This window comes from Rhododendron vialii, chromosome 10a (genome assembly GCF_030253575.1).
Source record: "Rhododendron vialii isolate Sample 1 chromosome 10a, ASM3025357v1".
In the NCBI taxonomy this organism is placed as follows: Eukaryota; Viridiplantae; Streptophyta; class Magnoliopsida; order Ericales; family Ericaceae; genus Rhododendron; species Rhododendron vialii.
Window position 1 is genome coordinate 33,093,919 of NC_080566.1, and position 22,100 is coordinate 33,116,018.

At 38.8% G+C, this 22,100-nt stretch overlaps 1 protein-coding gene and 1 long non-coding RNA gene across 3 annotated transcripts; one reads left to right on the forward strand and one right to left on the reverse strand.

Moving 5' to 3' along the window:
• Positions 1-1,348: 1,348 nt before the first annotated feature.
• On the reverse strand, positions 1,349-5,635 carry LOC131302492 (uncharacterized). Of its 2 annotated transcripts, none has more exons than XR_009191757.1 (4): positions 5,257-5,635; positions 3,682-3,856; positions 2,374-2,518; positions 1,349-1,565 (listed from the first exon to the last, which is right to left on the reverse strand). It is a non-coding gene; the product is annotated as an uncharacterized LOC131302492 (long non-coding RNA). The 2 variants fall into 2 exon arrangements; XR_009191756.1 differs by having other exon boundaries at positions 2,374-2,576.
• A 350-nt stretch (positions 5,636-5,985) lies between these two features.
• Positions 5,986-7,713, forward strand: LOC131303141 (uncharacterized). Its single transcript, XM_058329933.1, has 2 exons — positions 5,986-6,040; positions 6,935-7,713. Exons 1-2 carry the CDS (start codon positions 5,986-5,988, stop codon positions 7,711-7,713), a joined length of 834 nt encoding a protein of 277 aa, XP_058185916.1.
• The last annotated feature ends 14,387 nt before the right edge of the window (positions 7,714-22,100 follow it).

The following is a 22,100-nucleotide window of genomic DNA, read 5'->3' on the forward strand; positions in this document are numbered from 1 at the left end:
CTAGCCAAGGTCCCGGTGGCTCCGAAAAGTTCTCCATAAATGAGCACAATGCTATCGAAACACGGATGGAGCAACTAGCACAAAAGTTGGAGAAGTTGGAGTTGAAAGGGGTAAAGGAAGTTAAGGCAGTGCAAGCGGTAGAGGAGATGTGTGCTATATGTGAAACATCGGGCCATTCCACCGACAATTGCTTGTCTATTCCCACTTTCAGACATCATTACGGTAACCTCAACCTTCCGATCGAAGAAGTTAGTGCGGTAAACCAACGATTTGAATCTTTTCCCCAAAACTTCAACCAAAGTCAACGACAACATCCGGGATTCCGTTGGAACAATCAAATTGAAGGCAGAGCATCTCAAGCACCTCCCGGTTCTCAAATGCAACCATGGCGGTCTGCTCAAGGCCAAGGGCAGCCTCGTTTTCCACAAGGACCGCCAGGTTTCGCACCGTCCGGCCCGTTTCAAGGATCTAACCAATATCAACCCTCGCCAAGGCGATCTTTGGAGGACACTCTCCAATCCTTCATGCAAGCTCAATCGAATTACAATGAGAGTAACACCCAAATGATGGGGGAGTTGAAGAACCAAATGGGAAAGATAACCACATCTCACTACAAGAAATCAGGCTTTTTGCGAGGAGCATAATTCCTCGCAAAATCCGAATTGTTCCTCGCCAAAAGTCTTTTGCGAGGAAATTTCATTCGTCGTTAGTTCCTCGCAAAAATATAGTCTCTGATTCTCTTTTGCGAGGAATTTTTTTTCCCTCGCAAAAAAGATACATTTTGCGAGAAATTGACTTTGTCGCAATTGAGTACACCATTTAGCGAGGAAATTAATTAGACGCTAATATTAAATAAATTAGTCGCCAAAGTGGGCCATTCCTTGCAAAAACTATCTCATTGGCGACAAAGAGTTTCCTCGCTAAAACAATAAATCTTTTAGCAAGGAATAGATTCCTCGCAAAAGACTATTCCTTTTGCCAAAATAGGTCTTGCTTTTTGCAAGGAATATTTTCATCGCAAAAGGTGATTTCTTTTTGCGAGGAAGAAATACCTCGCTATAGACGATTTCTCTTGACAAACCGGTGAATCCTTTTTGCTAGGAAACTTGCCCCTCGCAAAAAAGGAATTTCTTATAGCAATGAATTTTAATTTTTTGGCAAAAATAGTTCTTTTTGCGACAACTAAATCATCACACAAAAATACTAGTTGCTATGAGTTTTCTTTTGCTTCCTGTCATGATTTCAAAGACAATTCATCAAACTCAAAGGCAATAGAATAACATTAACTTAAACCAGTTAACATAAGTCAAAACACGGTATCTTAACCTTAATCTTCTTCAATACCCAACATAACATCAAGTATCAAAGGCAAGAACCACAATCCATGGACTATATATAATGTGTACTGTCGTATACCAAAAACTAAAGACATCATTCTTCCATCTAGTAGTACCAAAACAAAAGACAAAAGGCAGCTTTGTCCCTCCAAAACATCATTCCATCTCATATCTCCTACTACATTGTATCTTCATCCACCAAATGATCACCATCGATTGTTGAGAAATCTGCATGTAACACAATAAAAAGCTTTACAAATTATAGTCATGAGTAATAATTGATTACAATATGTCATCGCTACTAAACATGAATATCCCTAGTAGCTTAATGCATAGATTGTGACTTAACCACAAGAAATAAAGCAGCAATAGAGTCCTTAAACAGATAACACTAACTATAATGAGTTGCTCTAAAAGTACTAGTCTCTTAGCAATAGTCCAAGAACATAAGCTTAACAACTTAGTTTCAGATCCAGCATATTTAAGGCTGAAATTAGTTAATGAGCTAGGAAATACAAGCAAACTGAGTTTCAGATATTAGCTTCCACGGGTACAATTGCTTTAAACTGACGGTGGTTGACTGAACCACTTCATAGTGATCAATCAGGGAGTGAATCAGTGACACAAGTAGAGATATGGAAAGTAACATTGTACCACCACTCTATGGAAAGTAACGTTGTACCACCACTCAGCAAGTGAAAACCATTTAACCAATACATAGGTGTATCCCCAGCTATATACGTTCGATTCCCTTTAACACCTAATTGCTTTTTGCAAAAACGTTGTAAAGACTGATTGAGCGACCTCAATTGCTCAACAAGGATGAACTAAAGCCATAAAAGAATCACATTCTTTTTTTGTACTCAATAAAGATTGAAATCTGTTATAAATAATAAGAGACATAAATTGCTTCAGGAAGATCAAATTTTTCCTACATATCTCGCAAATTCAACCAGCCAATATCTACACTATGTCTAAGAAAAAGAAATATTGGAGTAGTAAAGATAGACAAATACATAACCAATAAAGAACTCACCACTGGATCACCGGAATGGTATAAATAAATCTCCAAGTTCTCTTTTTGTGCTGAAAACCAGCTGGTAATATCCTTAACAAAGTCGGATACATCTTTTGCAGACTCAAATCGTAGCGAAAAGACAGCGCAACTTCCAGAAATAAGCCTGAGCAATAGGTGATGAAGGAGATAAATGATAAATCTCAAAGCTCCACTTTGTTCCCCTGGGAAATTGCTAAAACTCAAACCAAATGCACATAGCAATTCTTGCACAAACTTGAACAAAATATATTAAATTCACTAGCCCCGCAGAACAATTTCCACATACATAGCTGAGGGGAAAAATATTATTTGTTTGTTCAGTTGTTTTCTTAGAAACTCATCATAAGAAACAAGATAGCAAATCAATGTCCAGAAGCATTGCTACTGTATGCACTACAAGAAATTATACTTTCGGTGACCAAGAATTTAGTCACTAATTCATAGATTTGCATACATACATCAATGATATCTAAATCTTTACAAATTCATATGTAAGCCTCTCTAGCTATATACTCACATGCTCAAGGCTGAGTGCCTGATCTAAAAGAAGGGGAAGGAAGTTATAGCTTCCAAATCCTGTAGTTATAGCTTCCAAACTGCTCTATTAAACAAACTTACTTGATTAAATCGCGTACGAGGTAGTAGAGTGTGCTTACTGAATGTTGAGACAGATTCAGTTATGCACATATCATAAAGGAATTAAATTTAACACTTCGTAACACCACAGGGGCAGATTTATGCATCGCTGTATAACTTAAAAATTAAAATCCCATCGCATAATTGGAAAACAAGGAAGTATCTATTACTAGATTGGTACCCACCAAAATGGCAAAAATGATCTAACTGGTAGGACCCCTATAAACACAAGTATCCCAAGTGAGACCCCTATAAATCCAACATCCCCTTCTCCAAATCCAAATTCTTTCCTTGTAAGCACGAATAGACATTAGCATAGCCAAATTTAGATTCATCCCATTGAAGTAGTCGAATCAAAAAAATGCAGCAAAGAAGAACACGGAGAGCACATGTAACAGAGTCATCAAAATCAGTTGGACATTATGTAGAAATGTAACCTTCATGCAATCTAAGGAGAAATAGCAGCACACTATAGCAGCAGTAGTAGCAGCATGTAAAATTTCTGTGCAGCTGTATACAGCAAAGGGCAAAAAAATATTAGCAGCTAAGCTTTGAAAATCATTAGTTGACATATGACAGCACCTCCGTAATGATCAGAGACAAACTCATCCAACGTAGCAGCAAAAGGAATCAGTTAGGAATGGAAAGCACATTGATCGCAATTGCATATAGCATCCACAATAGCATATTAGGATCAAACAGCCACAAAGCCCCAATATCCACAATATGCACTGATTTTCAAGTACAAAATTGCACAGGTAATCAAAGTGTCAAACTATCATACCAACAGTTTTCTCAGAATATAGTTGGATGTCAACTTCAGATCCTGAGGAAAAGAAGAAAAAGCTGAAATTAAGGAATGGACAGTGTCAAAGTGGATGCAAAATTGCACATCCTTGTAACGAAAGGATACATATTCCAAGGATTATCAGAATATCATTTCAGAAAATGCTCTATTAAACAAACTGACTTGATTAAATCGCGTACGTCGGAGTGGAGTGTGCTTATTGAATGAACAAATGAGAGTCGTGCATCAACCCCATGTAACACCACATTTGGTTCTGAACATTTATTTCAAGTTATGGAGCACATAATCTCAGTGATAAATCGAGTTAGATCACTTCCAGGAAACAAAAACAAAATACATCTAGAATTTCCATCATTGGATTCTCGGAATATCTTTCACTTCCAATGCTGTGTTTTTTTTAGTTTCTTAAAGGTTTGCATTTTGCATCATACTTTTGTGCAGTAGAGGTGGAGCTAATACCACGTAACATAAGTGCATTGCTAATCGATGCAGCTAAACCATACTGCCATGCTATGGCATTTCAACCCGTACCTAACCAAGCAAGTAATTAAAGAAAAAACCAAGCAGGCTTTGAATACATACAATATGGTTGTTCTTTAAACAAGTGGAGAACTGAGTTAGTTAAAAATATCTGAGGTGATTTTAGATGATGGGTAAACGAGTCTAGATGTCATTGACCATTAGTGACATCCCCATAAGAATCAAAAACATAGTTCAAGGTCTTCTCGTCTGCTGATGGAATATCAACAGTTAACGTGCTGAGAGTTTTTTGGTTCAAGCTGATGGAATATCATCGACTCACTAACACTACCTATAACAAAAAGCAGGTGGTTCAAGCTTGCCTTCTTAAAATATCCCCAACTTTAATTTAAAATATCCCCCACTTCCACTCCCCTCCTTCACTGGCATCTACGCAGAGCAATAAAGGATCTATAAAAACTCAATCGACATCTTATAACCTACAAAATGCTTTGCATTTATAAGTCCCATAATTTTTTTTTTTTTGGTAATTATAATCCATCAAGGAAAATAAAGAAAGAAGCAGCAGTAATTTAGCCCACGCAAGAGAAATTGTCAATACTAACCATATTATCCTCTTATTCGAACAACCAATTTGGGGTTTTGCTTTAGATCTTTTACCTGTTTAGTCTACTGACACACACCGGCTTCGAGGACTTGTGTAAACAACAAATGGATCGACATTCAGTACTTTTGGATTTTCGCTAAAAACTCCGTACTTCATGCTGTCAGACAACTCTAGCAACGGCGGCAACAGAAGAGCTTCAGGTTAATTAAGAGAGATCGAACCCAAAACTTGAGATAAACCATACTCTGTGCATGTGTCTGCTCCAAATCGCGTTACGACCAAATACACATACAGAGAGAGAGAGAGAGAGAGAGAGAGAGATCGTGTGTACCTGCGACGACCGTGAGAGATCGACAACTAGTGAAGCTGCTGGTGAGAGATCGACGACGATTAGAAAGAAATCAGGATTTGGGGCTTTTCGTCTAAAGGGGTTTTCGTTTGGGGCGGAGGAATATTTAGGAGGGTAGTTCAAAAGAAAGTGAAAAAAGGAGTAGGGAAATATGGACGAGATTTTGGGTATACCACAGACGACGTCGTTTTAGGAGGGATGAAATTTCTCAGGTGTTTCTGGAACGATTGAAGTGCATAATCACCACATTTTCTTGTAGTGATTTGGATCTCTACTTGATTATCCAAACCATTCATCTTGCAGAACTCGTCAAATTGAATCTCCACGCAAAAGTTCAAATTGATCGGACATCCACACTACCTCATCGAAATACTTTTATACAATAAAAAAATTAGATGAGTCTAAATCATTTTTTTGGCATGAATAAACTATTCCAATGAGGTGGTTACATGTGTCCGTTAAACTTCACTTTCGGTAGGAATGATCAGTAGTACAAGGTACAAATGATAGACGGTTTTGATCGCGAATAAATACCTCGAGTGGTGTTGAGGTGGTGTATTATGAGACTTTAATACCTCTGGATGCAATGAATGTCTTCCGATCAAGTAGTTGTTGATATCCGATGATCTTCTATTTGGGTGACACTTATTGAATTGGTAGAATATGAAATTCTAACGGTTTAGATCGCCCATTATAATAATAGACTCAACAATGACCTTTAGAATCTATATGTTTAACTTACTTGATAGTAAACTAGTTGTGTGTTGTAGGTGAATGTACAGTAGCCACGTCACTACAACACAATCATGACGATCAATACCATTGATTTCCTTGACCTTGTCGATTAAATCATTCACGTGAATTTTTGGCTCAATCGGTTTAGAAAACCCCCTTCATCGATATGCAAAATTGTTAATAAAATGAAGAATTTAAGTTTGATCAAGTGTCTAACGATACGCGATCAACTTCATTTTTGGTACAAAGTGATTTAGTCCATATTACATAAAAAATAAACGATTTTGATCGCAAAAGAAGGCCTCATGCGGTGCACTATAAGACTTTAATTTCTTTGAACGCATTAATTTCTTTTTGCAGTAACGCCGATTCCTTGCAGACTGTGCTTTTAATTGTTGCATGGACTAACATGGCCAAAAAAAGGAAGTTTAGACTTATAGCGACAAATATATTATTTTCTCGCAAAAAATTGGTTTTTTGCGAGGAACACAATTTCCCGCAAAAAGTAACCATAGTCTTTAGCGATGAATTCTTTATTTTCTCGCAAATAACCAATGTTTTTGCGAGAAAACTAATTCCTCGCAAAAGGTTTTCAACTTTAGCGTCCCAATAAGTTTGCCACAAAAAATCACTATAGGCTTTTGGCGACAAAATATTGTATTTCCTCGCAAATTCATTTTTCTCGCCTACATAAAAAATTCTCGCCACGTTTTTTGCGACAACAATTAGCGAGGATTTTTGAAACTTCGTCGCAAATACTCTTTCGCGACAATTAAATAGCGAGGAAAATATGTCTTCCACGCAAAAAAACACCATTAGCGAGGAAACAATAATTTCCTTGCCAAAACTCTTCCTTTAGCGAGGAAATAGACATCCTCGCTAAAAATTTCCTCACAGAAAGGCTAATTTCTTGTAGTGTCTATAGGGCTTCCCCAACAAGAAAAGGGAAAGTTTCCGACCCAGCCACAAGCCAATCCACAAGGTCAACTTCTCATTGGTAGTTCTTCCATACCACCGCCCGAGCAAGCTCAAGCAATTATCACTCTAAGGAGTGGTAAGGCGATTGACAATCTCGTTGTCAATCCGCCGGCTACACCTATCTTAGAACCAGCTTCGACATCAACAAGTTCTACAACGCTTGGGGAATCTCCCAAGTCATCTCCAGAGGAAGACGGGGAATCTCCCGTTCAAGTTTCAAAGGAGGCCGACACCACTCCAAGCCCACAAGTCTCTCCCTTTCCTGCGCCCTATCCTTCCCGACTGAAAAAGCCGGCTCACCCATCCAAGGATGCCGATATTCTTGACGTGTTCAAAAAGGTAAATGTTAACATCCCGTTAATGGATGCTATCAAGCAAATTCCTTCTTATGCCAAGTTCTTGAAAGATCTATGCACTCAGAAGCGCAAGCTCAATGTGCACAAAAAGGTGCTTCTCACCGAGCAAGTTAGCCAAATTTTCCAAACAGATCTTGCACCTAAATACAAAGACCCCGGATGTCCTACAATTGCAATTACTATTGGGGGTAAGAGAGTAGAGCAAGCTCTTTTGGATTTGGGTGCGAGTGTCAATTTGCTACCTTATTCGGTGTATCAAGAGTTGGGTTTGGGGGAGATGAAGCCTACACGGGTTACTCTTCAATTGGCGGATAGGAGTGTTCGAATTCCTCGTGGTATGGTGGAAGATGTATTGGTTCAAGTTGATTAATTTGTATATCCGGTGGATTTCGTTGTATTGGATACTTGCCCGACGTCTTCATCGCCATTGTCTACTCCTGTTATTCTTGGGCGGCCGTTTCTAGCAACCTCGGATGCTGTAATCAATTGTCGGAATGGGCTATTGAACATGTCCTTCGGCAATATGAAGATGGCGGTCAATATGTTCAACGTTGGGAGTCAAATGGGAGATGATGATGATGTTCAAGGTGTCAACTGTATCGATTCATTAGTTCAAGATCATGTGGATGAACTCTTATCCAAGGATGATTTGGAGGCATGTCTTACCGCCGAGGAAGCCGATTTTTTGGAATCGCCGGAAGTTGCGAATCTTTGTTCCTTGCTAGACGAGGAGGAAGTTTGTGGGGCGGAACCGTGGATTCCTACCTTTGAGAAGTTGCCACTAATTGAGGGAAAAACTTTGCCATCTAGTGTCGAGCCGCCTAAGCTTGATTTGAAGCCCTTACCTGACCATTTGAAGTATGCCTACCTTGGCGACAACAAAACTTTTCCGGTGGTGATATCCTCAACTCTTGAGAATCTTCAAGAGTTGGAGTTGCTTGCATTATTACGGCGGTGTAGTGATAAGCCCTCGATAGTGTATATAAATGGGCTTATCGATACCAATTTTGTCCCTCTTTCGTGCCTAATTTACTTTAATTAGTTGATATTGCGCGGAGTTGGTGTTTTTGGCCTTTACAGGTTAAAGTAGAAAATAAGGCATTTTGAACGCCAAGGAAATCAACCCGGGATCATCCAAAGAGCCGAGACCATGTGCCCCCCGCTACCAAGTCCCAAGGATTGTTTAAAGAAGTGTCGAAGAGTGTTCGGGATGTCAAAGGGGCTGTTGGAGGCAAGAAACCAATTCGGAAGCTTTCTGCCAGCGATGTACCTGTACCGATAAAAGCTGTACCTGTACATCACGGACAGATTTGGTTCAAAATGCTGTGAAACAAGCGATGTACCGGTACTAGGTTTGCACGATACCGGTACATCCTGGAAAAAAATCTATTTTTTGTGCCCGACTTTTGTAACTTTTTAGGGGCATTTAGGACCTTTGTAGCTCGTTTTTAAGGGGCTTTAATTACCCCCAGACCTGATGAGAGTAGGTCATCTTTCATTTTTGGACTTTCTCTCTCTACCTCCATTAATGGAGCTCCAACCTCTCTCCTCATTCAAGTCTTGAGCAAGGTTTTTAGGTGCGATCCATTTACTTTCGGAGCTTTTGGTCTTCATTAAAGTCGTAAGAAATTTCATTCTCTTCGAGGATCTTGTATTTATTTCGAATTTACTTAATGTTTGGTATTTTCCTTATGTTTCCCCTTGCTCATTTCGTTGCCCCTTTCAATATGAGTGAGTAGTGTAGTAAGGTTAGGTTGTGGGATGGTTAACATCCCGTAACCAAGGATGTAGCTTGTTCTTCTCTTGTAAAATTCCATTTTCTAGCTTAAACATGGCTTAGGACTAATTTTATGTACCAAAACTTAGAGGTGTTAATCTTTTTGATCAAATGTAGGCAAGGGCTAAGCTATTTGCCACATTTGATGCTTGGAGCTATGTCCCTCTTTGTGTTTGTTAAAATGAATCAAAAGAGCCCTAGTCATGTTTAACACCGTTGTTAAGAAGAGAAGAATCGAGTTTATCCTTACGTTATGGATGTTAATTATCCCTAAACCTAGCCTTTAGTTTAATCTCCAGTTAAAAAGCCGTAGTTAGGTTAAGTAGCCACTTTCTCAATCGCTCAGTTGGCCGTCTCAACGCCGAACTTTGGTTGGCGGTCCTAACGCCAAAATTCTCTACGCAAGCTAATCTTCGAGCCAAGTTATGGATGCGCTCCCTGTGGATTCGACCCCGGACGTCCGGGTTTTATTATGCTTTCAACCGACCTAGCCCTACACTTGGGGTATTCTTATTGCAACACACCTTAAGGTCGCAAGCACGTAGAAAGGCTATTGGGTGGACTATAGCCGATATACAAGGGATTTCTCCTTCCCTTTGTACTCATCACATTTATCTTGACGATAATGTGAAGCCATTGCGCCAACCACAACGACGGTTGAATCCTATTATGAAGGATGTAGTGCGTGCGGAGGTGTTGAAATTGTTGGATACGGGGATAATCTACCCAATTGCTGATTCTCAATGGGTGAGTCCTATCCAGGTGGTGCCTAAAAAGTCGGGGGTAACAGTTGTAAAGAATGACCAAGATGAGCTTGTTCCAACTCGGACCGTCACCGGGTGGCGTGTTTGCATTGATTACCGCAAGCTAAATGCGGTAACCCGTAAGGATCATTTCCCTCTCCCGTTCATTGATCAGATTTTGGAAAGGGTAGCTGGCCATGCCTTCTATTGCTTTCTAGACGGCTACTCAGGGTATAACCAGATCGAGGTCGCCATGGCTGACCAAGAAAAGACTATGTTTACTTGCCCGTTTGGGACCTTTGCTTATAGGCGCATGCCATTCGGCTTGTGCAATGCTCCCGGCACTTTTTCGAGGTGTATGATGGGTATTTTTAGTGACATGGTGGAGAAGATTGTTGAGGTCTTTATGGACAATTTCTCGGTATTCGGGGACTCTTTTAAGTCGTGTCTAGCCAATCTTGATAAGGTGTTGGAACGATGCGAGGAGAAGAACCTTGTTCTAAATTGGGAGAAATGCCATTTCATGGTAACGCAAGGCATCGTGTTAGGCCATATCATGTCATCGAAGGGCATTGAGGTTGATAAGTCAAAAATTGATCTCATCGCCAACCTCCCTACTCCCAAGTGCATCAAGGATGTCCGTTCCTTCCTCGGGCATGCCGGTTTCTACCGGAGATTTATCAAGGACTTTAGTGCTATTTCTCGGCCATTATGCCATCTGCTTTCGAAAGACGTCCCTTTTGAGTGGACGAATGATTGTGAGGAAGCTTTTCGGAAGCTTAAGTCACGCCTTACTACTCCGCCTATTGTGCAAAGTCCCGATTGGAACCTCCCGTTCGAGCTTATGTGTGACGCGAGTGACTACGCCGCCAGGGCTATTTTAGGCCAAAAGAGGGAGAAGCAGCCTTGCGTTATTTCCTACGCGAGCAAAACATTGAATGATGCTCAAATGAATTACTCCACCACTGAAAAGGAGCTGCTCGCGGTAGTTTTTGCCTTGGATAAATTCCGCTCCTACTTGATTGGTTCGCCTATTGTCGTCTACACGAATCATGCCGCCCTCAAGTACTTGCTCACCAAGCAGGACGCTAAGGCTTGGCTTATTCGATGGATTCTCTTGCTCCAAGAGTTCGATCTTACCATCAAGGACAAAAAGGGAGTGGAAAATGTGGTGGCCGACCACTTGTCACGATTGGAGTTTGAGGATCATACATCTAAACTTCCAATCATCGATACTTTCCCGGATGAGCAACTTTTTGGTGTCTCAAGTACCCCGTGGTTCGCAGATATTGTCAACTATTTGGTAACGGGGTTACTTTCGACACATTGGACTTCTCAAGAGCGGAAGCGGTTTCTTTCAAGGGTGAAACGGTTTTCTTTTGATGATCCTTACTTGTTTAAGTACTGTCCAGATCAGATTATTCGGCGATGTGTTCCGGATTCTGAGCATCAAAGTATTATGAACTTTTGCCACAAGGAGGCTTGTGGTGGCCATTTCTCTTTCAAGAAAACCGCGGCTAAAATTTTGCAATGCGGTTTCTATTGGCCTTCTTTGTTCAAAGACACGTTCGAGTATACTAGGTCTTGTGAATGGTGTCAAGCTTTGGGCAAGATCACCCGACGCAACGAGATGCCCCAAAATCCCATCCTAATCATTGAAGTCTTTGACTGTTGGGGCATCGATTTTATGGGGCCTTTTCCTACATCATTCGGCTACCTCTACATTTTGCTTGCCATCGACTATGTTAGCAAGTGGGTGGAGGCAATCCTTACTCGTACCAATGATGCTCAGGTTGTAGTCGAATTTCTCAGAGAGTACATTTTGGCACGGTTTGGGATGCCAAGAGCTATAATCAGTGACCAAGGCACGCATTTCTGTAATAGGTCATTTGCGGCTTTGATGAGGAAATATGCCATTGTGCACAAGGTATCGATGGCTTATCATCCCCAAACTAATGGACAAGCTGAGCTAGCTAATCGGGAGATCAAGGGCATCCTTGAGAAAACGGTTAATCCAAACCGCAAAGATTGGTCACTTCGGCTGATCGACGCCTTGTGGGCTTATCGTACTGCTTACAAAATCGTGTTAGAAATGTCGCCATATCGGCTCGTTTATGGAAAGCCTTGCCATTTTCCGGTGGAATTGGAGCACAAAGCTTATTGGGCGATCAATAAGATGAATGCCTCCCTCCTGCTTGCTGGTGCTAAGCGGAAGCTTCAACTCAATGAACTCGAGGAAATAAGGTCCGATGCTTATGATCGCTCTAGTTCTTATAAAACCAAAGTCAAAGCTATGCATGATAAAACAATTCTTAGAAAGGACTTTGAAATAGGCCAAAAAGTGCTTTTGTACAATTCTAAATTGCATCTGTTTCCGGGCAAGTTAAGGTCCCGTTGGGCTGGTCCTTATGTTGTTAAATCTGCTGCCCCTCACGGGGCCATAGAGATTGAGAATGAATCCAATGGGAATGTTTTTAAGGTTAACGGCCAACGACTTAAGCCGTTTCTTGGTCATTTTGAAGTCGGCGAGCCTGATGAGGAATTGGGCGATCCCATTTATTCTGATGCTCTTGTTTCTTAGTTTGTTTTGAACTAACTTTGCACGGGGAGCGCAAGCGTAACCACTGAACTTAACTGTTTGTTGGACCCGGTCCCCGGGTAGGGGGTACCCTCCATTGACTTGGGTATTTGTAGCTCCGCACGCCGCTACTAAAAAAAGGATCGTGTGCCCAGCTCCGGTTAGTAAGGGCAATGTTTCGTTTCTTGTACATATTTGCATGTTTGTTTAGTTTTGGGTTTTTCTCATTAAGAGATTTCATCAATGCATCATTGTATCGGGCTTTAATTAGTCCTTCTTTGCAGTAGTTTGCCGTTAACGATCCATGCTCACCAGATATGTCCCTATCGGGGGCAGTTTAGGTCTTTGGGTGAAACTTGATATTCCCAAGCTTTGGTGCTAGGCTCTGTCTTGTCTCACTTTGTTTCGATCATAGGGAACGCTGGGCTTAATTGCTTGGCGAGGTCAGGCGGTAAATTTTACTTCGGGCGTTGATGTAACAAATGTGACGGTCTAGTATAGCCACCCGTGTCTTACCTCGCCGGTGAGACACGGGAAGAAAAGTATGACTCGTGAGATTGCGTGAAAATTGGGTGGTGTTTCTTAATTTTTCTTTTGTATATATGTTTGTTGGCGCCCGGATGACACGAGTCGGGCGGTTCTAATGTCATTTGTCTCTTAGTAGGTAGTTCGAGCTTAAGTCTTTTGCAGGGTGAACGTGCTACCACACCAGCCTTGGTGGATTGGGTCTAAAGTTGGAGTGAATGAGGCATTCAGGAGCCCTAAGCATGGGTGCGATTACGTGTCGCGGTTGTTAGTCCAATAAAGCTTTGACCATGACCCTGTGTGACTAGCTGTGGTTCCGTTGGAAGAGCCGAAGGAGTCGACCTTGGAAGCTGTTCGTATGACAAAAGGAGACGATGACGCAAAAGCCTCCAACTTGGTCGAGGTATAGGGGGGTTGACATTCCCCCGGAGGAATGGTTTTTTGTTCTTTCTCTCTCAATACTGTTGTTCTCCATGCTATGAGGACATAGCTCATTTTAAGTTGGGGGGAGATATATATATATATATGCTTTTATTCTTTCGGTAAATTTTTTTCATTTTTATTAGAACAATCCTTCCGTGGTACATATTTTTGGTATAACATAACTAGGCGCATGCTCATTGAGTTCTTAAATGGCAAGAGTTTGATGTAATCTTGAGTGTTTATCTACATCTCAACTCGTTTGCATGATTAAAAGATGAGTGATCTAGATGTTGAGTGTGTTTTTAAGTAAGTTTTACCCATATCCCGTCATTTTTGGTCTTAAACTCTTAGTTAGGTTTATAATCTCATGTTCATGCCTAGTTGTGTTTGATATCTATGTTGAATCGGTTATGGAATCTATGGCGTACTTTGGAAGTGATTCAAGGCATTCTTTGATTGATTAAACCACAAAAGTGTCCCCTCGTCCTATTTTGTATCCTAGTTCGTGTCCTACATTTTTCTCATTAACCTAGGGATTCGGATGTTCGGAGGGTGGTTCGGAAGGTGTGTTACTATGTTGCATATGGTTTGGAGGTGTTTCGGGTGAGTTACAAGGGGTCGGAGCATGAAATGGCCAAGGAAGTAGTTTCTGCAGAAAACCAGCAAAAGGTATTGGTACCTCAAAAACCTGGTATTGGTACCATCTCTATCCAGTGGAAGACAGTTGGTTTGGGATGGGTACCTTAATTCTGTGGTATTGGTACCAAAGGTATTTTGACAGTTCCAGGAGATCAAAAGGCCCAAATACTTCCAAACACCACCAAATCTTCCATAAACACTCCCAAATCTTGCATCTTCTCCATCAATTACCATGGTTCTTCAACAAATCACAAGGGTTTTCAAAGGTTCAAGACCTAACCCATCAAAATCAAGGATAAGAAGGAGAGAAGGCAGCTGGCTAGAGAGGTTGGGAAGCTTAGACACGAGCTAAATTGGCATACCCAACACTCAAATGATGAGGTGAATTACGAGGCACCACCGGATGAGGCGGTGGTTGACAGTGGTGAGAATGAAGACTAGTGTCGGTGGTTCTAGAGTTAGAAAATCCCTCTACTTGGTCGGGGTGTACGGTGGTTGACATCACACCTCTTATCTTATCTTTTTATTGTCTTTGTTTTAGTTGAACTTTATCTAGAAAGTTATGCAAATTTTTGTTAGGCCGGCGTGTGGCCTTTGACTTGGAAATTTTTGGTATCGGTGGCGGTCAAGGGTAGATAACCAAGCTAGATATGGCCGCCACCCATTTTGCTAACCGTTCTTTGTTAACCAAGGTCATTATATGCTAATGAAGTCCTCCGTTGATCCTTAGTACGCCTTGATTCCTTGTTAATTCAATATTTGATGTTTAGCATAGTTAGTTTGTGGCATGTTTCCTTTCATTAATATAGTTGTTAGTTGCTTATTTATCGCTTCTAATCAAAGTGCTCTCCACATATGAGGCATAGCATTTTTGTTCACTATCGCCTACTTTTCGAGCACTTTTTGTGGGATATGGCTGTTAGTGGGTGCGTGTGTTTGCAATATTGGCGTATCCTCTCTTTGGATGTAAATACAAGCCTTTTGTTACTTGCTTGGGACATGCTTTGTACTTAGTTATTCGTTTTTTATCTAGCTGCGAGTTGTGGTATAGATGAACTGTGATTTTTGAACTCTTGCTAGTTTGGATAAGGTATGAGCATGTTCCTTAGTTGTGTTATCGGAAGGATTGTTAAGTTTTAAGTTTGTTAAGTTTTATATTATGTTTGCTAGGGACTAGCAAAGTTCAAGTTGGGGGGTGTGATTAGCACCCAAGATTGTATAATCTTGGGGCTTTAATCCTCTAATTTGTAGCTTTTATATGTTTAAGTAATCGTTTTTATGTGATATTGCACGTAAGGTACGTTTTTGTGTATTTCAGGTAAAACGTGCTAATAAGGCGATTTTGTATGCCAAAGGACGTTCCGGTATGTCACCAAGAGTTCAAGTGCCCGGCGGCATATGGTCATTGTCACCGGAGCCTAACGGTGCCACAAGAAGCCTCGGAGATTGGCCGGAGGTCAAGGTTGGCGAGGAGTGAGCCAAAGTGTATCAAATGAGGCAAACGCATCAATGATGGTTCCGAGGACATCCGTGGGACCAAGGCCACATGGCATACCTCCGCCAAGTCTCGTTGATCATGTAATGAAGCATTGGAAGGCCGTCGGGGCACGACAAGGCATGATGGCCCAAGCTGACCCTGTTCTGCTGTTTTCACATAGAGGTACCAATACCTCATTTTTTAGTTATTGGTACCATCATGCCGAATTAGAAGACAGTTGGATTGGTACCAATACCTCATTTTTTAGGTATTGGTACCAATGCCCTTCGGCCAGCAGCTTTTTGTGCTGAACATTTCAACCTTCTATTAATAGAAAGTTTCTACTTCTAGTATATTTTTGGGATATTTTAGGGACCTTTTGGTCCATTGTATGGCTGATTTGTGTGGCCTTTAAATAGCTTTGTAAGCCATTTTTGGCCATTATGTACTCTTTTACACTTTAAGTCTTTTTATTTTCTTAAGAGCTCCATAGTTATTTCTCCCAAGTTCTTGCATTCAATTCCTCAACAACTCAAGTAAGTAGTGGTTGGATGATTAATTCTCGTTTGTTAATGTTGTAGCCACTAGTGAGATCTCTATATAAATCAAGTTTGTTTTCAATTCTATCGGTTAATCATGTTTTCATTTCTTAGCATGTTTTCTAGTCTTTTTATTATGAGTGAGTAGTTAATCGGTTCGGTCATGGGGTGAGGTTCACCCTATGGATTAGTCCATTAAATGGTTTCTCTTAATTTTAGCTTAATCTCAAGGTTTTGAATGAATTAAACCCATGATTTCTAGTTTTGATCATGGGGTTGGTGGCTTCTTTGATCAATGAAGTTTATCGCCTTGTGCTACGAGCTTGATAATCCTACGCGTGCGAACGATCTTTTTTCGTCTCTCACTTGCGTTAAATGAGTTCAATTTGAATTAGAGCTTTGAATTAAGTTATAAGTAGTCTTCAGCTTTTAATTCGTCTAGTGGATCCGGACGGTTTCGGTCCATTCATGAGTTAGATGAAGAAACCGTTTGATGGCTAAGTCGTGGGTAAATCAATCCCTTTGACTCGACCATCTTAACCTAGTTTATTTCCAAGTTTAATTTCGTCAATCGAATAAAAACTCCAAAGTTGGCTGCTTGAACGCCGCATTCTATAAGCAACTTCTATTCCAAATTCGCTAAAGAAGATTTCTCTGTGGGAACGATCCGGTCTTATCGGTTATTATGCTTTCAACGACCTAGCCCTACGCTTGGGGTGTAAACCTATTTCTAAGAGGTTAGGTTGCGACAGAAGCAATAATAATGTTTGCCGACTAGTAAATAAATTTAGTCGGCGAATATCAATTTTCTCCCCGAATTTAAAAACCAATAAATGAAAAACATTTCCCGACTAAACCATTTAGTAGGGAATATTAATATTTGCCGACTAACATTATATTTAGTCGGTGAATATCAATTTTTTTCCTAAATTTAAAAAATTAAAGAACGAAAAAAATTTCCCGACTAAATAATTTAGTAGGGAATATTAATATTTGCCGACTAACATACATTTAGTCGGTGCATATCTATTTTTCCCTAAATTTAAAAAATTAGTGAATGAAAAACATTTCCCGACTAAAACTACATTTAGTCGGCGAATATCTATTTTTTTACAAATTTTAAAAATTAATAAATGAAAAACATTTTCCAACTAAATAATTTAAATAATTTAGTAGGGAATAGTAATATTTGCCGATTAAAATTACATTTGGTTGGGGAATATCAATTTTTTCTCTCTTTTAAACAAAATTTCAAGAAAATCAATATTTGTCTCCGAACGCATTAAATATGTTTTTGATTATGTGGTCATTGATATCGAATGGTCTTTGATTTTGGTGACGATACTATAATTGGTAAGACGTGAAATCCTAACGGTTCAGATCGAGTATTACAAAAAATTACTCGGCAGTTATGTTTACAATCTATGCTTTTTTTTATTTACTTGATGATAGTCAACTAAGTCTTATGTTGCACTCATTGTTACAGAAGCCACACGACCACGAGAAAAATATTACGATCAAAACTGTTCATTTTGCTACACTCGGTGAATAATTCATTCTCGTAAATTTGCGGCTTGATTAGGTTTAGAAAACCCCTTTATAGAAAGAAAAAAAAAACCCTTTATTGAGACATGAACTCATTAGAATAAATAGTATGTTCATGCAATTAATTGTCTAATAAAAAACAATCAACTATAATCTCGGTAAGAATTATCATTTAAACCATATTTAATAAAAACAAAAGATACAATGGTTTTAACCGGGGGAAAAAAGACCTCAAAGTGGGGTTTGGGTGATAATATTCTAATTTGTGCATTGAAGAAATAGGTTCTGTCTGTGAATGTGTGATTGAAATAATTCTCTTTTAGCGTGTGTAAGTTCTAAAAAAGATTATGAACTGCAGTAATGAGTTTTTTTTTTATTTTTAAGAAAGTAAATTTAAAGAAAAGATAAAAAAAAGTAAATTTAAAAGCTTATCAAAGAAAAAAATAAAGGTAAAACAGATGAAACCAAATAGTATAAATATTTTTATTACTGAAAAGTAAAACAAGTACAGCAGTTGTAGAGTAGTTAGTTGCGTGTGTGATGAAGGCGGAGGTCTCAAGTTCGAGACCTTGAAGTGCCATATTCCATTAAATGAATGAATTGGGAAAGGCAAATAAAATATAGAAATGGCAATGTAATTTTTTCACTTTGGTCCCCTGATTTTTTCGTAATGACATTTGACACCACAATAATTATTATTGCAGATATGTTGACCAAGCCTGTTATTGTTGAGAAACTGAAGTTGTGTTCAACTTCAGTTGGCCTTCATGTTTGAAAAAGATGATGGGGCCGGAGCCACACCAAGAGGGGTCAGATGACTACGTCTGCGTTGATTGAGATTATTTGGGTTTGCAGTTGTTTGTTTGCTGATGCTTCGGTTATCTTCAAGTGGGAGATTGTTAGAAGTGCAGACAACATTCAGCAGCGAAAACGATATTTCAAGGACTTGTAGTGTAATTTCCACATAAGACCTGACTTATTTTATACTGCAGTTGTTAACGTGTTTTTAGAGAAAAACAGAAAGAGGCGAGAGAAAACGCAGGTCTCAGAGAGATTGTGAGAAGACTTGTACTCTTGATTCGATTTCATAGTAGACTGGTGTGGCTCCCGTGGTTTTTCCTTGCGTTGAGGTTTTCCACGTATATCTTCTGTTCTTTCTTCTTTTTTTTCCATTACGCACTATTTCTGTTTGCTTGTGATTTTCTGTGATCCTAGTTTTCAAGATTCGTAGGGCATTATGAGTTGAACAAGGAGTTCAATTCCTAACAGCACCCTAGGCAGGAATTGGAGGAGTGTTCAGAGATAGTGTGGGTGCATGGAATCTGGCAGAATTACTAGCCAATCCGGCCAGCCTTGAAGCTGAACTATGGGCAATTTATAGAGGTCTCTCTTTCGACATGGCCATTCGGAACATGAACACTTAGAGGATGGTATTGGCTGGCTTGAGCAGTTTCACCGTTTATATCGGAGACATTGCAATTGCGCATAACCACGATGCACATACTTATTGAAGATTCCAAGGCAGTCCAGGGATGGAGCCAGGGAGGGACCAATAGCGCGTTCGCCCTTGCAAGAAGAAAAAATAAACTTTACAATTATATTAAAATAAATAAATTTTCAATAAAACGATATAGGCTCGCCCCCTCTAGTATTTGGGAAAAAAAAAATTCAATAGTGGTAACCTTTGAAATACAAGGATACTAACATTAATTTCTAAAGGTTAAGGATTAAAATATAGCAAAACATAAAATTTGAGGGTTAAGTAACATTGTGATATTCAATTAATAAAATTCTCACTTTTTCACCCATAAAAATCCCATATCATTTAGACTTTGAAGGCAATTTTGAGAAAATTGGAACAAAAGAGAAGAGATTTTTGGGAACCGTAAGTAATCTCGGAGAAATCTAAGGTGTAGGTATATATTTTTTTTCTCGGCAAACAAAACATTTTATAAATCTCGAAACGGGTACATTGAGGGAGAGAAAATTAGGAGAAAAGTACTTGGTTGAATAGATAAAACGCCTAAATTTTCACTACAACTTCACTTTCCGAATCCCATCCAGATATCCTTTGAAGTCCTCCACTGTGTAAACCTTAATGTCAAACTTGGCCTTCATCAACATGGCTACTTTTTGTCCAATCATTTTACTAGATAGACTGAGGTAAGTCGTTACTCCTGTTGCAATATATTAATTTATGAAAAACGCAATTAGGTATGGGTGTTGCTATAAAGAAGAATTAGCATTATTAATCTAGATAAAAAACTCATAAACATAAAATTCTATTACTAGCTACATTTATTAAATTAAAAACTCTCAAACCCTTAAATTTTTATATCTCACAGATGATATTTCCTATTTGAATGCAATGGTACTATAAAACTGGTGAAAATATTCATATGAAATGCCGATACATATCTCATATTTTGGGAATTTATTAAATCTACCCCTATATTTGTAATACTAGCGGATTACTCGTGCCTAAAGACACTCCTAATAATAATCTTATTTTTATAATATCCGCATATATTAAAATATTATCTCAAATCTATATTATAAAACAGAGTGATTTTGTTTAAAAATGTCTAGACATATAAATGAGAGCAACAGTTATCGCCATCGAATTTTTTTCTGTTAAAATAATAGCCATGTTATTAGAAAAAGAAACAAAAGAAAATCTAATTATTGCGCTCTCTCTCTCTCTCTCTCTCTCTCTCTCTCTTCGTAATATTTGCTCTCCCTCTCTTTCTCTATCTTTATCAAGTTTGACAGAAATAGAGAGAGGAAGAAAAATGTTACAGAAAAAAAAGAGAGAAATTTGGTAAGGAAATCAATAATTAGGTTTTTCTTTTTTGTTTTCTTTTCTAATTACATGACTACTATTTTAACTAAAAACAATTTAACTTTATAAAGATAGAGATAGAGAGGAAAGAAGTACTCCCTTTGTCCCAAAATGGATGACAATTTTTGAAACTCGTGTCATTTTTCATCGCTTATATCTTTCAATCTAGAATATTTTTCATGAATTTAAAAATTTTGTATAATAGAACTAATCAAGAACTATCAAACAAGATCCATATTGCATATATTTTGAGATCTATATTGAAATATATAAGTAATTGAAATTGGCACAGATATCAAAAATTGACATCCAATTTGGGACGGAGGGAGTAATAAAAGAGAGAGAGAGAGAGAGAGAGAGAGAGAGAGAGAGAGAGAGAGAGAGAGAGAGAGAGATTTTGTAAGGAAAACACTAATTAGGTTTTCTTTTTTTTCTTTTTTTTTCTAATCACATGGCTACTATTTTAACGAAAAATAATTCGATGGCAGTAAATGTTGCTTTCATTTATATGTCTAGACATTTTCAAAGAAAATTTCTCTATTTACTATTTTAACAAAAAAAAATTCAATGGCGATAAATTTGCTCTCATTTATATGTCTAGACATTTTCAAAGAAACCTGTTCAATTTATATGCATATAAATGAGAGCAACATTTATCGCCATCAAGTTATTTTTCGTTAAAATAGTAACCATGTGATTAGAAAAAAAACAAAAAACCTAATTATTACTTTCTTTACTAAATCTATCTATCTATCTATCTCTCTCTCTCTCCATAATATTTGCTTTCCCTCTCCGTCTCTATCTTTATCAAATTGGAGAGAGGGAAAGCAAATGTTATGAAAAAAAAAAACAATAATGCTAGGGGCACATCAATTTGTCACATTCCAACTACATTTTTTTCACATACATGTGTGAGAATCCAACAATAAATGTGTAGACCCCACATGTTGTTGGGTTGGTTCAAATTCCAATTAAATCAAAAGTATTAATGTCTTGCACAAGGTTGTTGGCCTCTGGAATTATCGAAGTGCTAGCTGGTGCTAGCTGATTTTCTCTTTTGCCGTGGGTGACCTTCCAACTCCTTTGTTGGGAACATGTAAAAGGTTATTATTGCATGGGTTTGGTGGGTGCATATAAATTGGCATAAAGGGAAGTGTTTTTGGTGCAGAGAGTGGAGAAAAACAGTGTGTGCAAGGGTCAAGTCTGACACTTGGTGACAGTGTGTTCTTGTATGAGTGAGTGTATAAAAGTTGGCTGTGGGTTATTTCATACTCAATTGTACTTGTACGGAAATTCTCATAGTGAAAGAATGGGATTCTCTCCATGGAGTAGGCGTGTTATTGCCGAACCACGTAATTCATGCGTGTCTCTCTCTATTTTATTTTTCATCTTACTACTTCCATTGGTTGCGATTGTGGTTGCATTTCGAATCTTTGTTCTTGGGTGCTTCCGCGTTTAATCCCAACACATGTTTGTGAGAAGGAGTGTGGTTGGAGTGTGACAAATTGATGTATTCCTAGAATCAATTTGTCATGTTTGGTAAGAAAACTTGGGAATGAATAATTAGGCTTTCCTTTTTTGTTTCTTTTCTAATCACATGACTACTATTTTAATGAAGACTAATCCAACTTGATAAAGATAGAGATGGATGGAAAAAATTAATGAATAT

What these genes read in the sequence shown, in the direction of transcription:
- LOC131303141 (XM_058329933.1), top strand. Translation starts at nt 5,986, where the DNA reads ATGACCTTTAGAATCTATATGTTTAACTTACTTGATAGTAAACTAGTT. An exon ending in TAGTAAACTAGTTGTGTGTT is followed by an intron (nt 6,041 to 6,934) that starts GTAGGTGAATGT and finishes TAGTGTCTATAG; the next exon opens with GGCTTCCCCAACAAGAAAAG.